This window comes from Asterias amurensis, chromosome 2 (assembly GCF_032118995.1).
Source record: "Asterias amurensis chromosome 2, ASM3211899v1".
Taxonomy (NCBI): Eukaryota; Metazoa; Echinodermata; class Asteroidea; order Forcipulatida; family Asteriidae; genus Asterias; species Asterias amurensis.
Genome location: NC_092649.1, coordinates 10,818,703 through 10,844,755, shown reverse-complemented (window position 1 = coordinate 10,844,755; position 26,053 = coordinate 10,818,703). Strand labels below are relative to the sequence as shown.

Genomic DNA, 26,053 nt, shown 5'->3' with positions numbered 1-26,053 from the left:
AACGCGTTTCACAATAAACCGTATCAATGCGCTTTAGTCATTGGGCCAATAACATCCCTTTTATCTTTCTCGGTTCCCAATAGGGAGTATACAGCCTCGAGCTGCCGTGGCGCTCCAAAGCCTTTTTCATTCACAATATCAACCTCTACCCTCGCAGGTACATGTACCCATTTATACCCCTGGGTGAAGAGAAGCAATTATAGTAAAGTATCTTGCTCAAGGACACAAGTGTCACGACCTGGATTCGAACCCACACTCCGGTGACTTAGCATCAGAACTTGAATTTGATGCTCTTAAACCACTTGGCGGTGCACACTACCGATGAATAGCACATAGCAGACCTTGCAAGCTATTTTCTTCAGACCATGTCCCCTGCAAACACTGGCGGGTATGGGAATGCGATTTCAATATTATTCTTAACCCCTGGATTTTAATTTTATTTTTTCTTTCCACCAGCCGACTCAAACAGCGGCCGCCTTGTCGAGAAAGAAGAACGAGCTGAGGGGTCAGTCTCCTGGAAAGTGTACGCCTCATACATTAAAGCCATAGGCTACTGGATTTTTGTCATTCAGCTCTTCCTGATGTTTGGCAAGAATGGTGTCGGCATAGCAACGAACTATTGGCTCTCGGCTTGGTCTGAAGAAGGGAATAATCTGACTCTATCAAACGCATCGCAGGTAGCTATTAATATGAGTCTATGTTTGTTTGGGCAATGCTGACTCTATCATCATACGCATGCCATGTAACCATTCTGTTCAAACAATATTTTACTTTGTATTTTTTCACCACAGGTATATTGTATTCTGGACTTCTTCTTAGCCGAGGCTTATGGTTCAATTTTGGTTATTGAACATGTATACTTTTGGCACTTTTGTGGATTTGTGCACTTTATAAATGTTCTCTTTTTATTACTATTACATGTATATAAGGGATTTGAGGCATTGTTTGGTGAGGTATCAATATATATTTGGTTTCGGTAGCACTATGTATACATGTCTACTTGTCAGGTAGTCCATTTTGTTCTTTAGAGAACTGTCTTGTTATTTATTCTACTACTACCCCGAAGTAGATAAGCCGAATTTAGCTTAAAAGTGGATCGTTATTAACTTCACTACTGCGGAGCGAGCTCTTAAAGGGAAGGTACACATTTGGTAATTGTCAAAGACCAGTCTTCTAACTTGGTATATCCCAACATGAGCATAAACTAATAAGCCTGTGAAAATTTGAGCTAAATTGGTCATCTAAGTTGCGAGAAAATGATGAGAGTAAAAACACCCTTGTTGGACGAATTTGTGTACTTTCAGATAGGGATAAAAGACTTCTGGCTAGAAGTCTTTTATTATTTTAGTGAGAAATTACCTCTTTCTCAAAATATATGCTACTTCACAGGGAGCCATTTCTCACAATGTTTTATGCTATCAACAGCTCTCCAATGCTCGTTACCAAGTCAGGTTTTGAAATAATACTTGTTTTGAGTAGTTACCAAACGTGTACCTTCCCTTTAATTGGTCTCAACATTTCGACTAGCTTTACTCTATAGTCATCATCAGGAGAGCCACTTTAATTATTCTTATTATTCTTGTTCTCAGGCGGAACTGATGGCCTCACTGGACCATTACTTGGGCGGATACGCCGGCCTGTCCATCGTTACCATCGTTACCAGCACTGCTTCCTCAACACTCATCTCTATTGCATCCCTGTTTGCAGCCAAGAACCTTCATAATAGTATGCTGCAAAGGGTCATTAGTGCTCCTATGAGGTGGGTAGTTCACTCTTGCTTGTTTTTCTTTTGCCTGCAAGGTTCAGGAAAGATATTCTATTTCTACTTACTTTTTATCCCTTGGAAAATTTTGTATTAAAGGAACACGTTGCCTTGGATCGGTCGAGTTGGTCTTTGAAAAGCGTTTGTAACCGTTTTTTATAAAATGCATATGGGTAGAAAGATGTTGAAAAAGTAGAATACAATGATCGACACAAACATGCCTCGAAATTGCGTGGTTTTCCTTTTACCTCGTCGACTAACACGTCGGCCATTTATGGGGGTCAAAATTTTGACTCCCATAAATGGCCGACCACGTTAGTTCGCACAGTAGAAGGAAAACCACGCAATTTCGAGGCAAACTTGTGTGGATCATTGTATTCTACTTTTAAAACATCTTTCCAACCATATGCATTTTATAAAAAAACGGTTACAAACACTTTTGTTTTGACCAACTCGTCCGATCCAAGGCAACGTGTTCCTTTAATAAGGCCTGAAAGTGGCTTTTAGCCTTATTTAAGACGAACTTTCCATAATTTCCTAGGGATAAGATGCATGTTATCTAGCCCTATATAGGACTCTTTCTCTGTACACAGATACAGAGTCCTAACTATTAAGGCCTGTTTCTGGGCGGAAAATTTTCAAAGCCTCATAACTTAAATCTTACCTGCAACAAGCCACTTATTTCAACAGATTCACATTCTATGGCAGCATACATTTTTCTGCAGTGGGTTTCGGGTTGGCATTCTTCACAAATTCGTAATTTTTGTGAAATAATGCAGCTCCCAACGTTAAAAAATTCCCGTTTTGAGTTTCTTGCAGGTAAGATTTGAGTTAGGAAGCTTTGAAAATTTTGAAATTTTGCTGTGTTTAAAAAAAAGGAAACCCTCATCAAGGCATTTGATAAATAACTGTTTCTCTTTGTGTGTTTTTACCCCTTCAGGTTCTTTGATACTACACCAATTGGACGAGTCTTGAATCGATTCTCCTCTGACACATCCACCATTGATCAGGTATGGCAGAGAAATGATTTCTGACTTATGTCAGAATTCAGCAACCTCGAGAATTAACCCTAGCTGTGCCCTGTATTAAACGGGTGTAATGCCATGTGTTATAATTATTTTTTTTATGTGGATGCTATGGTAATTTTGATACAAGCCGCTATGGCCAAATTTTGCATTTTGGTTCGACCCAATAATAATAATAATAAGACTTGTAATGCGCACGTATCCACCCTGCTGGGTGTTCAAGGCGCAGAAAAAACCAACAACAGACAAAACAAAGCAAAACAAAGAAAAACAGACACAACAAAATTAGTCCTTGAAAACCTGTGACATAAGGTAAGTTTGGAGAAGAGATTTGAGTGTTGTGGTAAAAAGACAAGTTCTAAGATTAAGTGGTAGAGAGTTCCAGATGCGTGGCGCAGCTGAAGAAACAGACCTGTCTCCCTATGAGTGTTGAGACTTGGGTTCAATGAGAAGAAGCATAGAAATGTGGCCGCTTTGGGCTTTTTGGTAAAATCCACTTGTGGCTGCTTTGGGCATTTTGTTAAAATCCACTTGTGGCTGCTTTGGGCATTTTGGTAAAATCCACTTGTGGCTGCTTTGGGCATTTTGTTAAAATCCACTTGTGGCTGCTTTGGGCATTTTGTTAAAATCCACTCGTGGCATCTTTGGCATTTTGGTAAAATCCAATTGTGGCTGCTTTGGGCATTTTGGTAAAATCCACTCGTGGCATCTTTGGCATTTTGGTAAAATCCACTCGTGGCATCTTTGGCATTTTGGTAAAATCCACTCGTGGCATCTTTGGCATTTTGGTAAAATCCACTTGTGGCATCTTTGGCATTTTGGTGAAATCCACTCGTGGCATCTTTGGGCACTTTGGTAAAAACCACCCGTGGCATCTTTGGCATTTTGGTAAAATCCACTCGTGGCATCTTTGGCATTTTGGTAAAATCCAATTCTGGCCGCAATTGGCATTTTGATATAAGTCATTTCCGGCCAGAATGTACTTGTGACTGTACCAGCCAATTGTGGCTGCAATGTGCATTTCGGTACAAACCATTTGCCGCTGATCTCTAAAAGGTTAATACCAAACCGAAATTAATATATTTTCTTTTTATTCCACAGAGACTCGGTGCAACGATGAGTGGATTTTTAAGTTTCACCATCAGCTGCGCCGCTGCTGTGCTGGTGAATGCCATCATCACCTGGTACTTCATCATTGCACTCATTCCTGTCTTCTTCCTGTATGTACTGCTCATGAAGGTCTTCATTGCTACATCAAGGTGATTTCTCCATTTTGACCGGAAATCTGTTTTTTTTATATATATATATATATTTTTTTAAAGCAAATCAAAGTCTTATATAGCCCACGTATCTACCAAACAAGGTACTCAAGACGCTGAGTATATACCAACTTTCAGAAAGATAGGTTATTGCAGTGATGAATTCTGAGACCCAATTATTTAGCACCTTATAAGGGTTTCCGGAACACCGGGGCGAACCCCTTCTCTTTTTGAAAAGATTTGTTGACATGCCAAATATGAAATCAAGAATAAAGAAATCATCACAATCACTATAAAACAGAAGGTTTGTGTGTATTTGATGTTTTCAATAGTTTTATCAAACAAATTTAACTCTTTTCAAACAACTAAGCACAGTGTAGCCCAAGTAAATATTTGAAGAATTGTTCTTGCTTTGCCAACATGAATAAAAACCTTCTTTAAACATCTTTTCAAATCTGTACATTTTGAAAAAATATCAGCTGAAAAATCTAGGCAGTAAAAGTATAAAGAGATACCCAGACATGGGATCAGAAAAAATGGGGTCGGGGGTTTTGAACGGTCGGGCGGGGACGATCAGCAATTTTTTTATTTATGTGGCCTTATGAAGCGCCCCGAGCATTACTGAGTGACTGACATGAGCACTGTATATAAGAAGCCACTATTATTAAAGTAATTGAATATTCTAACCAGGTTTTAAAGGTAAAAATGTCTTGTATTTCCCACAGAGATATTCAACGTCTAGACAGCATCAGTAAGTCTCCAGTCTACGCTCATTTCTCTGAATCACTGGGAGGGTTGTCAACCATCAGGGCATATCAGTAAGTTGAGACCGATTAAAACTCACTACACGGTAGTGAAGTTAGAAATCGATTCACTAATAACTGAAAGCAGAAGTCCCGACCGATTTTCTACCTTCCGCCCATGGAGTAGTAAATAAGCAGGACAGTTCTTTTCAGAATTGAGAAGTCGTTCGAACTGGAAAGTCTACTCGTAGAGTATAGAGCAGGACAAGTGCTTAAAAGAACATAATCTACCCTGCAAGACTGCCAGCAAGTAGATGTACACATTGTAATACCTCAAAGCAATACTCAAAAATTAGTTGTTATATATTTAAAGGCAGTGGACACTATTGGTAATTACTCAAAATAAATATTAGCATAAAACCTTTCTTGGTGACGAGTAACGGGGAGAGGTTGATGGTTTAAAACATTGTGAGAAACGGCTCCCACTGAAGTGCCATAGTTTGCGAGAAAGAAGTAATTTTCCTCGAATTTGATTTCGAGACTTCAGATTTAGAATTTGAGGTCTCAAAATCAACCATCTAAACGCACACAACTTTGTGTGACAAGGGTGTTTTTTCTTTCATTATCTTGCAAGTTCGATGACCAATTGAGCTCAAATTTTCACAGATTTGTTATTTTATGCATATGTTGAGATACACCAACTGTGAAGGCTAGTCTTTGACAATTACCAATAGTGTCCACTGCCTTAAAGCTATTCCATTTTTGGTGTAAACATTTGTATCTCCCATCTTTATATTGATTCATTTCATTCATTTATTCTGGTTGTGAAGCCAAGGACTTTCAGAAAGACAAACTTAAAGCCATTATACACTTTCGGTAAACAGTATTGTCCAAGTCCCACACTTCGTGTATCACAACTTATATATAAAATAACAATCCTGTGGAAATTTAGGCTCATTCGGACATCGGAGTCGGGAGAAAATAACGGGAAAACACACTCCTGTTTTCGCGCGTTTCGCCGTGTCATGACATGTGTTTATAACAAATCCGTAACTCTCGTTAACGAGAGTTTATATTGTTTTACCGTTTTCTCAAAAAGTAAAGCATTTCATGGACTAATATTTCAAGAGAAGTCTTTCACCATTACCTTCTGTAAACCGTGTAAATTATTTGTAAATCTGTGAACTTTCTATTTTTTTTCTGTACCGAAAGGGTCCAATGGCTTTAAAGGGACACGTTGCCTTGGATCGGTTGAGTTGTCCATGAAAAGCGTTTGAAACCATTTGTTACGAAATGCATTGGTTAGAAAGATGTTTTAAAAGTATAACATTCCTCGAAATTGTGTGGTTTTCCTTTTACTTTGTGAACTAACACGGTCAGCCATTTAAGGGTGTCAAAAACTTGAATCCAAAAAATTGCGCGCCGTGTTAAATCTTGATGTGTAGAGAAAACCAATCAATTTCGAGGCATATTAATTTGTGTGGAACATTATAATCTACTTTTAAAACATCTTACTAATCATATGCAGTTTAGAACAAACGGTTTAAAACACTTTTCGTAAACCAACTCGTCCGATCCAAGGCAACGTGTCCCTTTAATCACTGTATTAGCCTAGAACTCTGGATAAAAGACAAGGAAGGATGGGTCAATTGTAGATGAAAAAGGAAAACCTCAGAGATTTATTCCAAACAAAAAACACTCAATCATTTATGTTTTATAAATGATTTTATTTTGTATTTTCTTTAGGCAGGAGAAACGCTTTCAAGGTGCCATTATCAAGAAGATTGAGTGTAGTAACCTGACCTATTTGTATCTGAACACGGGCAACAGATGGCTGGGGACCAGACTGGTAAGTAACCCTTGCTACCATGAGCTTTGTGTCATTTCGTAACTCTCATCACTAACCCCTGGTAGGATATACTGAAAAAACTGTGTTAATATAGACGTTGTGACCTGTGACATCACGTGTTTACAAAAGAGCCACAGAGACTGGACTTCCTGCAGGCATGATTTGTAAACAGCTCAATGGAAGAAGACATAAAATCTTAAAGTTTATGGAGATTGCACTGTCTAATTCTTATCAAATTTTGATATGATGAAAGGGGACACATCTCAAAACTTGTCCAGCTTTTACTTTCATAACTCTTGGTTTTACGTGGAAATTATGACACAAAATGTCAACTTTCCCATTTGACCAGTGTAGTACAGTGCCTGCCAGAATACTTAAGGAATATACAATGTCACACTTATTGTAAACAAGGTTCACATGGTCTATCATGTCTATATAGCTGAATACTTGGCCAAACACCTGGGCCCAATCTCATAGGGCTGCTAAGCACAAAAATTTGCTTAGCATGAAATTTCTTCCTTAATAAAAACAGGATTACCAACCAAATTTCAACGTGACTTTCAGGATGAGCAAACAACGGCTGAATACCAGTAAAAAACATAATGCAACAAATGGAAGTTTGGTTGGTAATCTTGTTTTTATCGAGAAGAAATTTCATGCTAAGCAAATTGTTGTGCTTAGCAGCTCTATGAAATCGGGCCCTGCAATGTTATGATAACACAATCCTTGATTTATTAGAACAACGAATTTACACAATAAAGTCTGCTGCCACCAAGTGTCCACGAAATTCTCTCTCATATTTTGTTTTCACCCAAATCTTTTTGTACGTCACTGACAGGACCTGATCGGTGCCTCCATCGTGTTGCTCGCTGGAATGTCAACCATGATCACTGCGTTGACCACTGGTACCCTGCAGCCAAGTCTGGTTGGTCTGGCCATAACCTACGCCCTCAGCGTAAGTCAATGTCTCATTTTAAGCATCTAAGGGGAGAATTTACTTAAGATTTTGACCAATTCACCTGACGCAATCTTTATTAGACACAATCGGCGCCCGGAGTCACGTTCATAGTGGGTATGTAATGTAAACAAAATCAAGCAAACGACGTGCGGTTTGCGTAGTTGAACAGGCCGGCTGCTTCCAAGTGCTTCTGCCAGTGGGAAGAAACCATGCTTTTCCAAGTACTCTAGGCGTGGCTGCTGTGTTTGTTTACATTGTAAACCCAAATAAGTCGCGTGACTCCGTTCACAAATTGTGTATGTTTAATTGCTATACAGATCAGGAACATTTCAGGAACATTTCAACAATCAAAATTCTTCATTTTGTTTATGCTCATTTATACATATTTGTCTCCTCAACTCACCTCACCTATCATCTTAGGGTGAGTGGCTCTGAGGCTGTGGTGTATTCTTTCCTTTGCTTTGGCCACAGGTTTGGCCTCTAGTTTCAGGACTTCAATCTTAGCAGTGTCCTCCTGCTGTATGTTGTTCTCAGCCATCCTACTTTCCTCTTGCCCTCAGTATGTTATTGCTGTCCTACAGTGGCAGTTATCTTCCATTCTTAGAACACAAACCATCAACCACAGTACATCATTGATGACTGCCCTGAAATCAGACCACCTAAAGGCGAGCCGGGACGCAGAGACCTCGACAAAGATACCATCAAATGTCTTGAAGTGACTAAATTACCAACATGTTTTTATTCAATGTTCATCTTGGTCCAGAGTTAAATACAAAGAGGAAGAAGAACATAGCCTTTATTACTCGTCCACTGACTCCCAATAATTTGGTTCCCTTATTTTTCTCTTACTCTTTATTGATTTCAGATCTCTGGAATGTTGAACTGGGTGATTCGTATGTCCGCTGATCTAGAGATGCAGATGAATGCAATGGAGAGAGTAGAGTATTATAAATCTATTGAGATAGAGAGCTATGACGGTGAGTTTCTGTCCAGAACCTCTTACTTTAAGCTATTTGTTCTCTGGAATGTTAAACTGAAGGAAGGCTGGGTGTTTCTTTCAGCCTTTGTTGTCTTGATGTCCCTTGGACCGGTTGGCGTTGTTTTGGCTGGTGCATTTTTTTTAGTGTGTGGGTCTTTTGTTGCTTTGTATTTCTACTTCTCTTATTTTGTAATTTATATAGTTTTGATATTGATTGTGTATACTTGTACTAGGCCAGTGGATGTCAAGTTTGTATGTTTTTTAACATGGACAATAAATAAATCTAATCTAATCTAATATGTAAGGGTAGAGGCCATTCAACCTCACCTTTCGCTCTGTCCTTTTTATCACATGGTGAGGAACTTGCTGGTTTACAAATGGCCATTTAAGACCTTTTCTTCGCTCTGTAATTCCTTTATTTAAGTTAAGTTTCTTTAACAAACAACAGGGCTAGGTCTTATAAAAATAGATTTTATATTTTAACTGTCGCTCTTGTTTCATCGAAACAGGTATCGTTAATCCGGGTCCTGATTGGCCAGATAAGGGTGAGATCGTATACAGCGGTGTCTCGGCACGCTACGCCTCAGACCTGGACCCTGTCCTCCATGACATTGATATTCACTTCAAATCTGCAGAAAAGGTAATAGCAATAGCAACCCAAATCAACTAGTTGAGCGTCATAATTTGTTTATATTTTTATGAGGTATCCACACAAATCAACTAGCTGAGCTGTCGACCCCAATCAACTATCACCAGGGGCACATTGTCACCTACTCTTGAGCTAAAATAGGATTACACCTTTCACAGTCCTTAAGGATGTAGACATGGGTATCATCAACTAGTAGGAGCCTTGTTGTTAGAGCAGCATGCACTACCTTCTTAAAGGCAGTGGACACTATTGGTAATTACTCAAAATAATAATTAGCATAAAACCTTCCTTTATAACAAGTAATGGAGAGCTGTTGATAGTGTGAAACATTGTTTTGGGGAATTTCACAAATTTGATTACGAGACCTCAGAATTAGATTTTGAGGTCTCAAAATCAAGCATCAGAGAGCACACAACTTCGTGTGACAAGGGTGTTTTTTCTTTGGTTATTATCTTGCAACTTTGACGACCAATTGAGTTAAAATTTTCACAGTTTTTTTTATGCTTATGTTGAGATACAGCAAGTGTGAAGACTTGTCTTTGACAATTACTAATAGTGTCCAGTGTCTTTAAACTTCCCATAATGACAATGGGCCCGTGCTCAGTTCCCTGGACTCAATGATCAGTCGCTCAAAACTAATACCAAAGATATATATATGTTGTGTCATAGCATAGTGGTTTAGAGAACCGGACACAAACGCTGGTGTATCTGGTCAGCTGAGTGTGGGTTCGAGTCCCACTCATAGCACTTGTGATCTTGAGCAAAATACTTTACCATACTTGCATTGTCCTTCGATTTGCTTTGTCTACGATTTAAACATGATTTCATCATTTCTAAAATTGCAGATTGGTATTTGTGGTCGGACTGGCAGCGGTAAATCCTCCCTTACTCTGACTCTCTTCAGGATTATTCAGACATTCAAAGGTAAAAAAAATGCATGACAAATCTTCTTGACGGGGAGAGAATGTTTCTTGTCAGGTGGAAGTGGGCAGGGAATGGTTTTATGTAACGTTGGGAATGGGTGGCCCAAGCATTTTGACCGGGATTATAAGGGCAGTTTTTCTTTCCTTTTCTGTGTTTAAAACTTAATTATGGTTTTGATCACTTAAAGGGAGGATCATGGTGGATGGAACGAACATTGCTCATCTACCCTTGGCAGAAGTCAGACGTCGCTTTGCTATCATCCCTCAGGACCCTGTACTCTTCAATGGTACAATCAGGTAAGTGTAAAGCCCGGCTCATACTTCCTGCGAATGCGAAGCGATTTTTTGATGTCACAGGGCTCTTTTTTCGCAGCGAATGTTAAGCAGGAGTGGAGCACAAGATGCGAATTATTTTTTTACGAATTTGTGGCGACCAAATTCGCATCGCATTCGCAGGAAGTATGAACCAGGTTTGACTCAACCCTAAATCCTTTGAGGGTTTTCACTAGCCTGAGCAGCTGACGTCACATTTTCAGGGTCATGAATAACGCCAGATACCTGCCTGCCTGGATGCCGCCAGATGTACCTTTGACCCTGTATTCATTTCACACAAAGATTCCCAGTCAATTCACACTATACATGCACACATTACATCTTAAATACAACAACATGACATGATGTAAAAACATAATGGACTTTCCTGCCTTTCACCTCTGTAGACCCCAGTTCCAATCCCACCTCAGACCAGGGCCCAATTTCATAGAGCTGCTAAGCACAACAATTTGCTTAGCATGAAATTTCTTCCTTGATAAAAACAGGATTACCAACAAATTTCCATTTGTTGCATATTGCCTGTTTACTTGTATTCGGCTGTTGTTTGCTTATGCTCAAAATCACATGGAAATTTGGTCGGTAATCCTGTTTTTATCAAGGATTTTTGTGCAGCTCTATGAAATTAAGCCCAGAGCCTTGCATGTGGATTGGCTTTAGTTAATCCCTACCTGATTGCTTGGGTTCTCCCCCTTTGGGTTTTCCTTCCCACTTTTAAAACTGAACACTTCCTCTAGTTTTCTATTCATCATGTTGTTGGATATCTAATAAAATAAAATGCATTTATTTCTGAAGGTTTAATCTGGATGCGAGGGGTGAGCATGATGATGATGCATTATGGGAAGCTCTTGAGATCGCTCAGCTGAAAGGCGTTGTGTCGGATCTGGATCTCAAACTGGGTAAGAAAATAAGATCTCATACACAAAACAGAAACCGAGCGTTCTTCTTTGACGTTCTCTGTACAGATTTACAATGGCCCTTGTATTTATGAGACATTTGCTTTTTGTAACAGATGCCATGGTGACTGAAGGAGGAGAGAATTTCAGCGTTGGTCAGAGGCAGCTCTTCTGCTTGGCTCGTGCCTTCTTGAGGAAGACTCGCATCCTTGTCATGGACGAGGCCACTGCATCCATCGACTTGGAAACGGTAGGTTTAGCAAATAAATCAGTCATGGAGATTGGAGGGTGAGGAGAATATGAAGGCTGTCAGAGTGGTGGTTTGAGTTTGATTGTGAGGGGGTTGGGTTTGTAGTATTGGTCATGGAGCAAAGTTTATCGGAAGTTTATTTGACACAAGTCATTCGAAAACAATGTACAGCCCGGACAATACAGGGTTCGAAATTAGCAGTCGCCTGGTCGCCAAATGCGAGTGAAAATAGCGGCGGGCGAGTGAAGACCCTCCCCCACTAGCCCGCCGGGCGAGTCAAATAATTATTTCTTTTCACATATAAATGAGGGTTCAGTGGTAAAATCCCAAAGAAAACTTGTACTAAAGCTTTTAAACTAGTAAGTTTGACAATTCTAGATACTTGCTAGATTTAATTTTAATGTGATCGGGACCGGAATTGCTGTCGTTCGTTTCAGAAAACACGTACAATCAATTGAAAACATGATGCACAAACCACATGGTGCCGACACGATGCACAAACCACATGGTGCTGAGTTATATCCTTACAGTACACAGTCGCCCACTGGCATGGTACGTCCATAGACCTTTTCGCAAATACTGGGGCGCGCGCGTAAAGCTTGGAATTAGGTGCATTGTGGTCTAGCTGATTACAAATTTGATTCATATATATCCCACGATGCACCTCATTCAACAGTCTGCGCTTGCGCATTGGTATTTGCGATAAGGTCTATGCAGTATGCACAGCACATGCACAACTCACACAGTCGTCCAAAGTCCATTCTGACCAACACACTGCACGCTGTGAATGGCCGTTGATGGCTGTTGATAATTCTATATTCATGATGTTCTTGACGAAACTTCAATGCAGTACACGTTCACGAACGGAGTAAAGAATTGCCGCACGTTGTGCATAATGCCTGCAGACTGTGCACAATGTACAGCCTTGGAGGAATTCCAATAACATGGACAACTTTTGCCAACAGAGGGCGTTGCGGGGCAAAGTTCATTGAATCATTTCTCGATGTGCGTTGTTTTTGACTGATCGTTGATTCATGAAGATTTTGTTGCAAACGGAGTTCAAAACATTTTCAAATCAACCGACCCCCTAACCATGAAGTCAGTAAAGTTGTTGTTGATGGAAAAGGGATAGTTTAAGGTAAAAATTCAGCTATAAAATCCTCACAAAAAAATTAATTTTAAGGGCTTCATTTTCGTTGTTTTTTTTTTTTTTCGTTTTGAAAATTTTGTGTATAAATACAAATCGGGCTAGAGAAAAGCCCGGCGGGCGATTGAAAAAAAAAGGTTAAGGGAAACCCCTGTATCTCTTAGACCTCCAACCACAGTTTGCCTTTCTGAAGAACCAATCCGAACAGTGCTGACTCTACACTGAAACCCTTTGTATCTCTATAAAGAGACTAGCATCTACACTCTACAGTCTCCTGATGATGACTAGAGCAGGATCGTCAAAATGTTCAGACCGGAAAGTCATTCCGCTGAGTGAAAGTATAGTAGTCCTGGCTGATTTTCTACCTCCCCCCAGGTTGATTTAGTTTGAAAGTTTAAGATCTCATAAAGTACTACACTAATATTTTTCTCTTCGCTCTCCAGGATGCGATTCTTCAAGAAGTTGTTGCTCGTGCCTTCAAGGAGAGGACCATCCTCACCATAGCGGTAAGAAATTACAGAGAAAGCAGTTTACTAAAAAGCAACAAATTTATTGTAAACAGAAAATTTGCCATACCGCTCATGAGAAATTATAAATTTCCAATTTTGCAGTCAGATGAGTCCAAGTTTCATCTTGATACCGATGGAACTAACTCTTGAAAGTGGTTGCTCTAGACAGGCATGATATTCTTCCTACTAAGACAGGGGGTGTGGGTTCAAATCCTGTCCAAAACTTTGATTAGATCAGTAAATAGTTTGAAAAGTCCATTAAATGGCATCCCCATGTGAACAGTCATGCCAGTCCTTGTATTTGATAAAATATTATGACTTTTTTCCCAAGGATCAATTATCATGCCTGTCTAGAAGATGGGTTGTTGCTGGTTCGAATCCTGTCCAAAACTTTGATTAGATGAGTGATTATTATGAAAAGTCAAATAAATGGAGTCACCATGTGAACATTTACGTCAGCCCTTTAGTACCAAATATCATGTCTAGAAGACTGGTTGAATGGTGGTTCGAATCCTGCTCAAAATGTTGATGTGATTTGATTTACTTTGATCTTAACAGCATCGTGTGCAGACTATCCTGGACTCTGATCACATCCTGGTGCTGAATGAGGGTCGGATAGCGGAGTACGACACCCCACAGAACCTTCTAGCTCAAGAGGACAGCATCTTTGCCTCCCTGGTCAAGGCTGGTACTTAGAAACACAAGTACAAATAAAAGTAGGATTCAAACTGCCCCTAGCTACCGGGCCATCCCGGTGGTCTAGTTGATATGACACTGCTCTAGAACTGCAAGGGTCGTGGGTTCAAACCTAACTCAAGTAATATGCCTGTGATTTTTTTTCACATGACTTAAGCCCGGTTCATACTTCATGCGAATGCGAATGCGAAGCGAATTTGACGTGAATGGGACGTCACAACCCTCCTTTCGCAGCAATATTCGCAAGTGAGTTGAGCAGAGGGCAACTGCTGCGAATTGTTCGTTGCGAATTTGTGACGTCAACATTCGTATCGCATTCGCATTCGCAGGAAGTATGAATCGGGCTTTAGGAAAGTACTGAGTTACAGTGCTAACACACATCGGTGTAAGGGTAATACAGCAAAATTGATACAACAAAAGTGTTAGATTTCGGATCCACACTGATCATTAGCTCAAGGGCAGGAGCTGCTGAATCACGAAAAGCAGCTAAGCACAACCAAATTTGTATTCACCAGAAAAGGGTCAATATTTCAGGAATCGAATCCAAGATGTGATAATTGCTTAGAGAAGGCGTGAATTTTTAAAAATATTTATCAAGATTGGTCAAAATGTCTTTCAAAATAAAACTGAGAATTACTACTTTTAAACTGCATATTGAACTAACAGTTCTCTTTTACATTGGTTGAATGTGCCTTATGAACTGACTATCGGTGCAGTTGAACTCTTTTGAGAGTAGTGTTGGTCATGAAAAGAACCGGTGTGGTTTTGACGTTTTAAACGGTATACTCTGCTTGTGTTCAGGGGAGAAAAGAGCAGAGTATACTGTTTGAAATGTCGATTCCACTAGTTCTTCTCAGAATCAACACTTCTCCCAAAAGAGACACATGAGTTTACATGGTTGTACACACAAGTTTATCAACCAACCTTGTTATACCTCTGTACAAATTTTGAAGTTTGATTGGTCGAGAACCAGTCACGTGCCGTGCAACAAATATGCATGTATCATGGCTAAAGATGTGCGCTACGCCATGGACCCCGTAGCAGCGTGCAACAATTGTACACTGTATGCTTTGGTTGTGAAAGGGCAGGGGCACCTTTCTTCATGGTATTACCAATTAAGGGCATCCTATGAGGAAATATCTACTGTAGCATTTCAAGGGCACCATGGCAATAACCAGAGGCAATTATACCTTTGTTGCCTCCGTGATGTATCCGCCCTGGGGCCGATTTCACAAAGATCTCAAATTGATCGTAACTTCAAATCAATCGTAGTTGCTAAGTAAAGTGTGATGTCACAATACAAATCTCTATGGGGATACTGAAAATTTGTCTTGCGATGAATTTTATTGCTTTGTGAAATTGGCCCCTGAACTACAGTTTTGCTTATGAGCCACATTATTCATCACTTAGTGAAATTGAAGTTTTGTTTCTCAATGATGTTCACTTCAAATGGAAGAACATAATAGCCACTGAGAGCTATTTTAACAACTGCAATTACTGTTGCAATATTGCTGCACGTACAACCAGTGAACGATTTCTCCTTTTTATACAGCAAAGCTGAGTTCTACACAATGTGTAACAGTTGCTACTCAAAATACTTGCTGCTGAGCTTCTTTTTTTGCTGTAAACAAAACATGTTCAGTCTAAATATTTTGCTTAGATGCAAAAGTTGCTGGAGGATAACACCCTCTGTATATTTCAGGATTTTGTGTGAAATTTATTTAGTATTTAGAAACAGTTTCTTTAGATCATATTCATCGTGTGCAAAGTAAACCATACATTCATTGAAGTTATATATTTTTTTTCTGACATCATAGTGTGTATATTTTGTTCACTATCTTAACTTATAGCATTTAAAAAGACACAGAAATGTTTTTAGGAAGTACATTAATATACATATTTAGAAAATAGTTGTATTTTGTGCTAAGGTATATTTAGTATTTACTCTTCTATTTCTACACGTAGCCTATAATGATAGTAAATCCCAACATGTGGAGATTGTGTAGTATTTCACCAGAACCAGAGCCACATACATTATCATGCAATTGTATTATTGTTGGTTGTCACAATTTTTACTGCTTGTATTATTTTTGTAAATCTCAACCCCCCCCCCCCCCCCCCCCCCGCCTTCATTTAGTAAACCAATTGATCAATAATTGTAAGTTAGCAATAGGAGACTTTCTGTGACGACAGGTGGCAGCAGACTTACCGGGTAAATCCATTGTTGTCAGAATTATGCGCAAGTTAAGAATTACGTAAACAATGGAAATTTACCCTGTGGGCTTAAGTGTGCTGTCACCTAGCGTTAGAAAGTCTCCCATTATTGACAATAATTAAGCAAATATTCAGTTTATAAGAGGAATATTTTGTTCTCCAATTGATCTTGTTTAAAGGGCATTTACATCATTGGTAACTGTTGCAATTGTTTAACATTTGTGGAGGTTGGATTTGATAATAAATGAGCTATCCTCCAACAACCTGGGAAAAAGAACTTCAATAAAAGAGTCCCACAACCCATGAAAATATATAAGGACTTTTTCACAATTTTCTTGTGCCTCTAATGACCGATTTACCGCTGAAACTTTCTCAGGTTTATTTTGATGTATAGTTGGGTTGCACACGACGTAGATGCTGGTCTAGTGACTATTTAATTGTATTTAGCCAAGTAGCGCATATTAATGTTGCACAGGCTGCATACTCCCCAACCACCAGGGAGAGCTGAGATGGTTTAAGGAGTGATTTTAATCCCAGTGACCTGCTGCGGCCAATTTCATTGAACTAAGCACGAAAATAGCTCGCTTATTTTACACATGTTATTGGCCAAAATTTCATGCCATATACACTGCTTGTGACTGGTATTTAGCTATTGTTTACTAAGCATAACAATTAAGTGGAGTCTTGGCCGGTAATCTGATTTTACTAAGCAAGGATTTTTTCCCTTAAAAGCAAAATTTTGTGCTTAAGCAGCTCTATGAAATTGGGCCCAGGTTTAATAATGTAAAGCGCTTTGGGACGCCTTCCGGGTGTGAAAAGCGCTATATAAGAACGGGTTATTATTATTACTATACCTCATACATATTCATGACCCATTGGTCCATTCATCACCACGTGCCAGGTGTTAATTTTGCTAATTACCAAGCGCACACATGAGTCTTCACGCAGGTGGTGCACGCGCATGATAAGTAATTGTTCCCCGGGAACTATTCTACTTGTCATGCGCACTATCATTGCGCGACATCATCCACCAGCAATATTGATCGTGTTACTGTTTTGTATACTGGTAACTGATGTATGAAGTATAAAAAATATAAGATGGTTTTTTGGGTGACTAGTCGATAAACTCCCCTCAGTATTGGACGTTGACAAAACGTCCAATATCTCCGGGAGCTATTTATCGACTAGTCACCCTCTAACCATGTTATATTTGTATGTTATTATTATTATTATTTTTATTATATTAGGGGTGGTTATAACATAGAGTGGTTATAAGACTATTCCTAGTACAGTTTTATTCGGTAAATAAAATGTAACAATGCAGTTCAGATTAGGTTGTCAAAATGACAGAGTCCACTATAGTGCTAATCTAAAAGACTACCATTTTGTTTTTTACATGAATGAGTTCATTCCAGTTTACACCAGTTTTAATAAGTTGACTGTTAGACTGGTTTTAACTGGTTTTAACTGGAATTTTCACCTGGGATGTATACTTTTGTAAGGTTCATGTTAATTTTATACACTGCTCTCTCGCACAATCTATTTCAATGGTTTCGAACACATTTTGTACTGTTTGTTCAATTACATTGTAGCTAATTGGTAAATTTAAATTGAATAAAATTATGTAACCCCCAATTAAATTTTTGTTTCTGCAGTTTATTGTGGTATTGTAGTTTGTTGTAGTTTAGTTCAGTTTGTTTGCTACCAGCTCTGATATTGATTGTTCGATGCCTTGGTGATCTCTCATGTCATCTTTTACAACCCATCCCTAAGGGCATTGGCCTCCAATTTCATAATGCATGTAAGCACAAAAAACCTGCTAAGAACAGGAAAATCTTGCTTATCGAAAACAGGTTAGCAGTCCCATTCATTTTGTGCTTATTAGCAGGGAAATTTGTCAAGCAGTATTTTGTGATAAACAGCTTTATGAATTTTGGCTGTGAATGCAAGCATTTCAATGTAAAACTAACTTTTTACAAGGAAAGAAAAATGGCAACAGGAATTACTAGACAAACAACCAAGAAGAATTTATGTGGACGTTTACGTATTACACACCATGTTTGGAATGTTATCGAGGGCAGGGTTTTTGTTCTGGGTTTTTGTTTTCTTCCAGGTGCACTTCCCCAACTCGTGCTCGAATAATTATTCAAATGACAGTAGAAGCTAAGCTCCGCCCCTACCTGGAATGGATTACGCGAGGGGAACGCATTATGTGTTTGTATCACGTCATGAGCCCGTTGGCTGATGCAGCAAGCCTGCATATGGGAGCCATCGATGATCAAGAACCCTCTGTAAAAAAAGAAATTGACATCATTATCTATTCTTGGCGCTTGCCTCATCTACTCTAGAACCTTCTCTCCCGAATAACTCCTAATAAAAATGTTGTTTTGAGATTCAATTTATCGTGAAAAGGCCTGCCACCTGCGAAAATAGTTTCAGAAGTTAATGTTTTATTATTTTTAATTCAGACCGGGTTTTGACCGATTGCCTTTTAAATAGGCCTTATATCTGTAGCCTACTAGAGTGGTGCGTGTATTTTTCGATGCGCTTATTATAGATTTCAATTCTTGCATCCCAAAAATATATTACAAACACCGCTGAGAACTCAATCATCGCAGCACAGAAACATAAACTACCCTAAATAAAACACACTTAGCGTCAATAATAGGCCTATGGTCACAATGATGAAAAAACAAATCTGCTGACAAGTTTTTTGGGCAACCACTTTATTCGTTTGTTTTCTGACCGATCACAAAATAATGTTTAAGTGTACTGTCATGATGTAGGCCTATTAACCTGGCCCTGACAGTGGACACATTGCCAGCGGACAGTTTTTGTCATGACATCAGGCACCGCCTTGAACCAAAATGAGCAGCAAGCTGAGAATAGCCGATGCTTGGGTGTACAGGGTTTGCAGGTCGTGCATAATATAGGGGAACAACAGAGTCTTATTCATAATTTTTTTTACCAATAAAAATGTCGTGATTAAGACTAAAACTAGCAAGCGATTGCGTTACCTCAACGGAGCAACTCTCCCAAAGTGCGATGCCGCGCGACACAGCAAAAACACCCCACAAAAGCGCACTTGGCTCGACATTTTCAAACGCCTAAAAAACACGCAAACAATTTAATTTGTCATTGCAAATTCATGATGGGAATACAGAGCTGAATTGTGCAAAGCAAATGCTGATTTACTTTTAATACAGTTGCGGGATCTCACTCACTTATGTGAACTATGGTAATATGCGTAGATTGCCAACACCCCGCCGTGCGATTTAAAGAGAATGGAATGTCGCTGTCTGCCGCCCTCAAGGGGTGGCTGTCAAGTCTTAGTTACGCACGTGTTTTGATTACGTAATCAAAACAGCTGAAAAACGAAGATCATCGCTAGCTAGCGCGGAAGCAAACTCATTGTTCTCATCGCCAGAACATACATATGAGATCATACAGTTAAAAATATAAATATTTTGCGATGAGGTCATCGCACTGGACCTCTATAAAAACGCAGGGACCTGGGAAATTTGGTCATACATTCCTTTCTCAGTTGATGATCAACAAGACACACAACATTTGGTGAGTGATGACTGAGAGTTTATATTCAATATTGTGTTTTGCGTGCGTTTTTTGCTAGCCCAGGTTGGACTGATGTCCTACACCAGGGCTAGTTTTTAGCTTTACATTCTTCCTTTTCCTTCGTGTAAAAAATCCTAGGCCTAAAGTAGTTGTTGTCGCTCATTTGACAGCTGCAAAAATAGATTCATGAGCTGTTACTTTTATACTGTTATAGCTGCTACTGAAGAGTGGATATATTGGTCAGAAAAGCTTTTGTAATTTAAAAAAATAAAATTTTGCATTGCTGATTTATGGTATTTTTCTTCTTTACCTGTAGTAATATTTCCCTGGTCAGGCTACTAGGTATAACACAATGGGGCAGGAGCTACTGGAGGAGTTCAACCTCTACTGTGGGGCCATCCACACCATCACCCTGGAAAAACTCTCATGGGATGATGAGGACAATTGCTTCATGGGGCCCCAGCAGGAGCAGCTACTCAAGAAATTCAACTGGTACTGCGGGGTGAACAACTCTGCAAACTTTGACAACTTCACCTGGGATCTAGACCACACCCTCTACAATACCTGCTTCACCGATCTCGTCTACACCGTGCCGCATCTTCTCTTCATCCTCCTCTCCGTCTTGGTGCTGTTAATCCTCGGATGCTGCACAAGAATTCGCAAGGAGAAATACCCGTACCTCATCCAGTACCCAGGACACAACCTCCGATGGATCCTCAACTTCATCTTTATCTTGCTTCTTCTCTGCCAGATCGGAGAGAGCATCTTGACGAATGTTGGCCTCCTCAACGGTACTGACTCCATGACACCCCACCTCTACATTCCCTCTGTGTTTGTTTTGGTTGCAGCTATTCTCAGTATGGTCTACTACACCCAGATGGAGGTCTGGCGGCATGCACAGATGTCTTGGCTTCTGCTGGCCTACTGGTTAGGAGCTCTAGCCAGTGAAGTTACTCGCTTTCTTCAACTGAGCCACGAGTTTGATAGAGTTGACTACTCGATTTTGAGAGTTGACCTCAACTTGGTGGCAATTGGGCTCGTCTCACTATTTCTAATCCTTGAATTGAACGTCATCAGAACAAAGGTAAGTGTACATTTTAAAACTGTAAGTCATTGGTAATTACGTTCTCAGGCATTGACGCTCATGAATGTTTTGAGGGGGCACCAAGGCCAACAAGGTCACATTTAAGCCTCCATGCCCTCCAGTGTTTTAGCTAGTGTGCAGTGCAGCCATGTTTTGCCCGACTAGTTTCTAAAAAAACTTTCAAGCCCTGTATCCGTTTGTGTTTTCATTACTGAATTTATGAGGGTTTTCATTTATAAACAGCATAAACTTAAGCTGATACTGGCGCAGGAATTCTTCTTTGGAATGTACAAACCCATTTGTTTCTACTGTTCAATGACATCATGTTTTCAAATTTCACTCTGAAAAAAACTATCAATCTAAGTTGTATTTTACACCATTTTAATGTGACTTGGGAGACTTTTAAATTTCCCTGACTTTCTTAAAGGCTGTGGACACTATTGGTAATTGTTAAAGACCAGTCTTCTCACTTGGTGTATCTCAACATATGTAAAATAACAAACCTGTGAAAATTTGAGCTCAATTAGACGTCGAAGTTGCGAGATAATAATGAAAGAAAAAGGGGTGAGATGATTCCTGCACTGAAGAAATGACACGGTGGTACGCTAAGCTTGGGTGCAGAATTCAGACTGACGGCCTCGTAGCCAGCTAGGGAGCTGGCCACTCATGCCGTCATGCCTGACTGGTTTAGTGTTACATAACCAATCACTACATTTTGAAGTTTAAGCACAGCTCCACTTTGTTTTAAAATGGCTCCTTTTTGGATGACACGTTTGAAATTTATGTAATTTTTTATTTCGCTCCTTTCTTGGCTCTCAAAGATCTTCTGGAGTTCCACAAAGGAGGACGTCTTCCCTGAGGATTTGATGAAGGAAGACATGCGTTACATGCAGGGCTACTCAAGTCTCCTCTCCTCTGCATTCCTCTTGTGGATGAACTGGATCTTCAAGAAAGGATACAAGAGCACTCTGGAGATGGCTGATCTGGGGAGTCTGTCTGAGGTCCACACCACCAAATACCAGAGGGAGAATTTCTTGAAGGCTCTCAAAAAGGAAGAGGTACATCATAGCAAGATTTTGCAAATTCGTTCATTTTTTGTGTGTGTATATTTTGTTAAGGGAATCAATGTGTGGTGAAGCGGTTTTCAACTAGTGGTTTAAACCCGCCGAGGCCTGGTGCTTGATAATTTTACCGAGACGAAGTGAATCCCCCCCCCCAAAAAAAAAAAAAATAAATAAATAAATAAATAAATTTGTCATTGGACAAGATTGGTAATTACTCAAAATAATTGGAAGCATAAAAACTTACTTGGTAACAAGCAATTGAGAGCTGTTGATTTTATTGTATAAAACATTGTGAGAAATGACTCCCTCTGAAGTAATGTAGTTTTTGAGGAAGAAGTAATTTTCCACTAAAATGTTTGAATTTGATTTCGAGACCTCATCAGAATTTGATTTTGAGGTCATGAAATCAAGCATCTGAACTTCAGGAGACAATGGTGTTTTTCTTCCATTTTTATCTCGCAACTTCGATAACCAATTGAGTTCAAATTTTCACAGGTTTGTTATTTTGTTCATATGTTGAGATACACCGAGCGAAAAGACTGGTCTTTGACAATTACCAAAAGTGTCCAATGTCTATAAAGCCCTAAAGCACCTTTTTTAGACCCAAATCTCTAACTTTGCTCTTAGCACACCAAAAACAAAATAACTAAGCGTCCCCTCACTAGCACACTTGGACTGACACACCTCTGGGTGACAGTGCAGGCACTTTTGTCAGTCCTGGCAAACCTGACTTGCTGATGTCTTTCTGTTGTCCTCAGTCGTGTAGTACTTTGTTTTCTCTTTTACTGCCTGCCCTCCGCTTTATATCTTGATGTATCCCCCCTTTTACTGTTTTCCAATCCAGATAGTTTATATAATTAATGTTTTTAAGAGTTTTATCCTTTTCGTATAAATTATTTGTAAATTTGTATTTTTATGTAAATTGCCAAATAAGTAATAATAAAAAAATTATAAAAAATTCTTTATGTCTTCCTTTACAGGCTCGAGCAAAGATGAACAAAAAACCATTGAGCTTGTACCGAGCATATGCTCGGGCATTTGGTGCTGACATCCTTCTCTCTAGTTTGTTCAAATTTGTTGGGGTTATGACATCATTCATCCCTCCACTAGCTCTTGCTGGTGCCATCAAGTTTGTCTCAGTAACCTACTATGGCGAAGGAACTATGGACTATGAACAGGTAAGTTAAAGACACTGGACACTATTTGTAATTGTCAAAGATTAGTCTTTTTACTTGCTGTATCTCATCATATGCTTAAAACAACAAACCTGTGAAAATTTGAGCTCGATTGGTCGTCGGAGTTGTGAGATAACTATGAAAGAAAAAATCACTATTGCCACAGGAAGTTGTGTGCTTTCAGATGCTTGATTTCGAGACCTCAAATTCAAACTTGAGGTCTCGAAATCAAATTTGTGGAAAATTACTTCTTTCTCGAAAACTACTCCACTTCAGAGGGAGCCATTTCTCACAATGTTTTATACCATCAACCTCTCCCCATTACTCGTTACCGAGTAAGGTTTTAAGTAATTACCAATAGTGTCCATCACTGCCTTTAAAGGCAGTAATGATATTGCTACAAACTATGTCTATTCTGGCTGAAACACAATATCTAGTGTGTTGACAGGACAGAAGAAGAAGAAGAATTAAATGGAGAATAAATAATGCGATAATGTCTATGTTTTTAAAACTATTTTTCCATTTGACACAGACTAAGTACATCACGGTGTCAGACTTCCTGAAGAATGGCTTTGTGTTGATTGTGGTCATGTTTTGCGCCAATGTTGTCACCCAGGTGTTACAGCAAGCTCTCGGTCACACCAACTGTACGACGGCAGCTCATATGAGAATTGCCCTTCAGGTAATATGGCTGGGGACGATTTCACAAATAGTTAGGACTAGTCCTAACTTAGGACTATAGTCTTAGGAGATATGAAAATTGTATGGTTAGTCCTAAGTTAGGATGAGTAACTTGTCTTAACTAGAGATCAGACTTGTCTTAACTTGTGAAACCACCCCAGATTCGATCAATTTAATATTTTAAAGGCCTAATTTATTCGACAAAGTGGATTCTGTATGCAGTGTTCTCCCTTAAAGACACAGGACACTATTGGTAATTGTCAAAGACCAGTATTCTCACATGATGTATCCCAATGTATGCATAAAATAACCACAGAGGAAGGACAAACCTGCGAAAATTTGGACTCAATTGGTCGTCGAAGTTGCAAGATAATAATGGAAGAAAAACACTCTTGTTGCACAAGTGTGCTTTCAGATGCCTAACTTCAGGCCTGAAGTCTTTTATTTTTTTAGTGAGAAATTACCTCTTTCTCAAAAAACTATGTTACTTCATGTTCAGATGGAAGCCATTCTTCACAATGTATTAAACTATCAAGTTTATCAACAGCTCTTCATTGCTAGCTCATTACTAAGCAAGTGTTTGTGCTAACAATTAGCTTGAGTAATTAATTACCAATAGTGTCTAGTGCCTTTAAGTGGTCCGCTTGCCAAATGGAAATTTAAACGCCTGACCATCACTCAAAATTCTCTCCAAGTGGTCCGGCTACTTTTAGTTTAAAAAAAAAGCATATTATGGACCAGTGAAAAGCTGGGGGAGCAGTGAAATGACAAGCTAAAAACTGGTCTCGCTGGTTAGTCAAGGAAAACAGAGAGATCCTGTATTTTGTCCCCTTTTAAAATCCTGGAAAAATGGCCTAAAGGTGAAACTTAAATTTGTTGTCGGCACTAATTGAAAATCTCCTAATGCCAAAACCATTGTTAAAATGCTTTTTGAAGTGTTTGGCATTTTTCTTGGTATGCCTTTGCCTTTTTCTTATTTCCATTCCTTTTATCTTGCATTTAGTCCGTATTTAGCGTGCCAAATTGTCAGTTATATAATTTTATTCATTCTGTGCTGTTTTATTTTGTGGGGTTTTGATTAGTCTTCCCAAGACGCCAGTGATTTGTAGTGGATAGTGTACCATGCTCAGTTGTAAATTGCTATATTGCGCCCTCCTACGGTACGATTTGTCTCGAGGCAGTCAAGTTGGTTACTGTAGGAGGGCAGGCAACTGAGAACGATTTACAACTGAGCGTGGTACACTATCCACTACAAATCACTGGCGTCTTGGGAAGGCTAATCAAAACCCCACAAAATAAAACAGCACAGAATGAACAAAATTATATAACTGACAATTTGGCACGCTAAATACGGACTAAATGCAAGATAAAAGGAATGGAAATAAGAAAAAGGCAAAGGCATACCAAGAAAAATGCCAAACACTTCAAAAAGCATTTTAACAATGGTTTGGCATTAGGAGATTTTCAATTAGTGTCAACAACAAATTTAAGTTTCACCTTTAGGCCATTTTTCCAGGATTTTAAAAGGGGACAAAATACAGGATCTCTCTGTTTTCCTTAACTATCCACACTCGATTACTGACGTCTTGGGCCAAGACTAGGCTTTGATCTGTGACATCCTCATGTTTAAAGTTACAATTTTTCTGATCGTGTAGTAATAAAGTTTTCAATTTTGATTCACAGGCGGCTGTTTATGACAAGTCACTGCGTCTGTCCAGCTACACCATGACTGGTGGCGCCATGACGATGGGTCAAATCACCAATCATATGTCGGTAGATACTTCCCAAGTGGCGGACTCATCAGTACATTGCTTCCACCATTTATGGTCAATACCTTTTGAGGTAGGTACATAAAAATAACTTGCTGAAATGAATCTGCTGTATAAGAATTTGATTTGTTGTTCCTTTTTTTTGGGGGGGGGGGAAACAGTTACTGCGAAGCTGCAGAACTATCTTTACTGGCTTTCTGTTAAACATAGAACACAATTCAAAATCTTGCTTCTCACATTCAAGGCCCTCCATGGGTTAGCACCTTGCTCAGTACACATCTTTTACAACAACGTAACATCAGACCAGGCCTTAGATCGTCATCATCATCATCACATACTCTATGTTCCAAAACTCGTCTTGCAAGTTACGGAGACCGTGCCTTTTCCACCTGCACACCGCGTCTCTTGAATTCCTTGCCAGACGAGCTGAGGACACACCTGATCTATCTACTTTCAAACACAACCTCAAAACTCATCTGTTCAATTTGTCTGCTTGCTAGCTTCCGGCGCCTTTGAAT

The 26,053-nt window shown here is 39.4% G+C and overlaps 2 protein-coding genes across 3 annotated transcripts in view; both read left to right on the top strand.

Moving 5' to 3' along the window:
• Positions 1–17,741, top strand: part of LOC139934057 (ATP-binding cassette sub-family C member 9-like) — a 39,370-nt gene extending 21,629 nt beyond the window's left edge. The window contains exons 18-32 of the mRNA XM_071928345.1: positions 457–677; positions 1,590–1,759; positions 2,703–2,772; positions 3,889–4,046; positions 4,772–4,864; positions 6,536–6,638; positions 7,477–7,593; positions 8,462–8,573; positions 9,085–9,215; positions 10,070–10,148; positions 10,336–10,444; positions 11,273–11,376; positions 11,490–11,623; positions 13,214–13,276; positions 13,838–17,741. Coding sequence (XP_071784446.1) covers positions 457–677; positions 1,590–1,759; positions 2,703–2,772; positions 3,889–4,046; positions 4,772–4,864; positions 6,536–6,638; positions 7,477–7,593; positions 8,462–8,573; positions 9,085–9,215; positions 10,070–10,148; positions 10,336–10,444; positions 11,273–11,376; positions 11,490–11,623; positions 13,214–13,276; positions 13,838–13,975 — 1,802 coding nt within the window. The 3' untranslated portion in view covers positions 13,976–17,741. The remainder of the gene's footprint in view (positions 1–456; positions 678–1,589; positions 1,760–2,702; positions 2,773–3,888; positions 4,047–4,771; positions 4,865–6,535; positions 6,639–7,476; positions 7,594–8,461; positions 8,574–9,084; positions 9,216–10,069; positions 10,149–10,335; positions 10,445–11,272; positions 11,377–11,489; positions 11,624–13,213; positions 13,277–13,837) is intronic.
• Positions 17,742–19,570: 1,829 nt separating this feature from the next.
• Positions 19,571–26,053, top strand: part of LOC139934056 (ATP-binding cassette sub-family C member 9-like) — a 34,590-nt gene continuing 28,107 nt past the window's right edge. For both annotated transcript variants that reach the window (XM_071928344.1, XM_071928343.1), the window contains exons 1-6: positions 19,571–19,762; positions 20,079–20,846; positions 21,668–21,904; positions 22,891–23,088; positions 23,618–23,767; positions 25,450–25,608. In XM_071928344.1, coding sequence (XP_071784445.1) covers positions 20,115–20,846; positions 21,668–21,904; positions 22,891–23,088; positions 23,618–23,767; positions 25,450–25,608 — 1,476 coding nt within the window. In that variant the 5' untranslated portion in view covers positions 19,571–19,762; positions 20,079–20,114. The remainder of the gene's footprint in view (positions 19,763–20,078; positions 20,847–21,667; positions 21,905–22,890; positions 23,089–23,617; positions 23,768–25,449; positions 25,609–26,053) is intronic.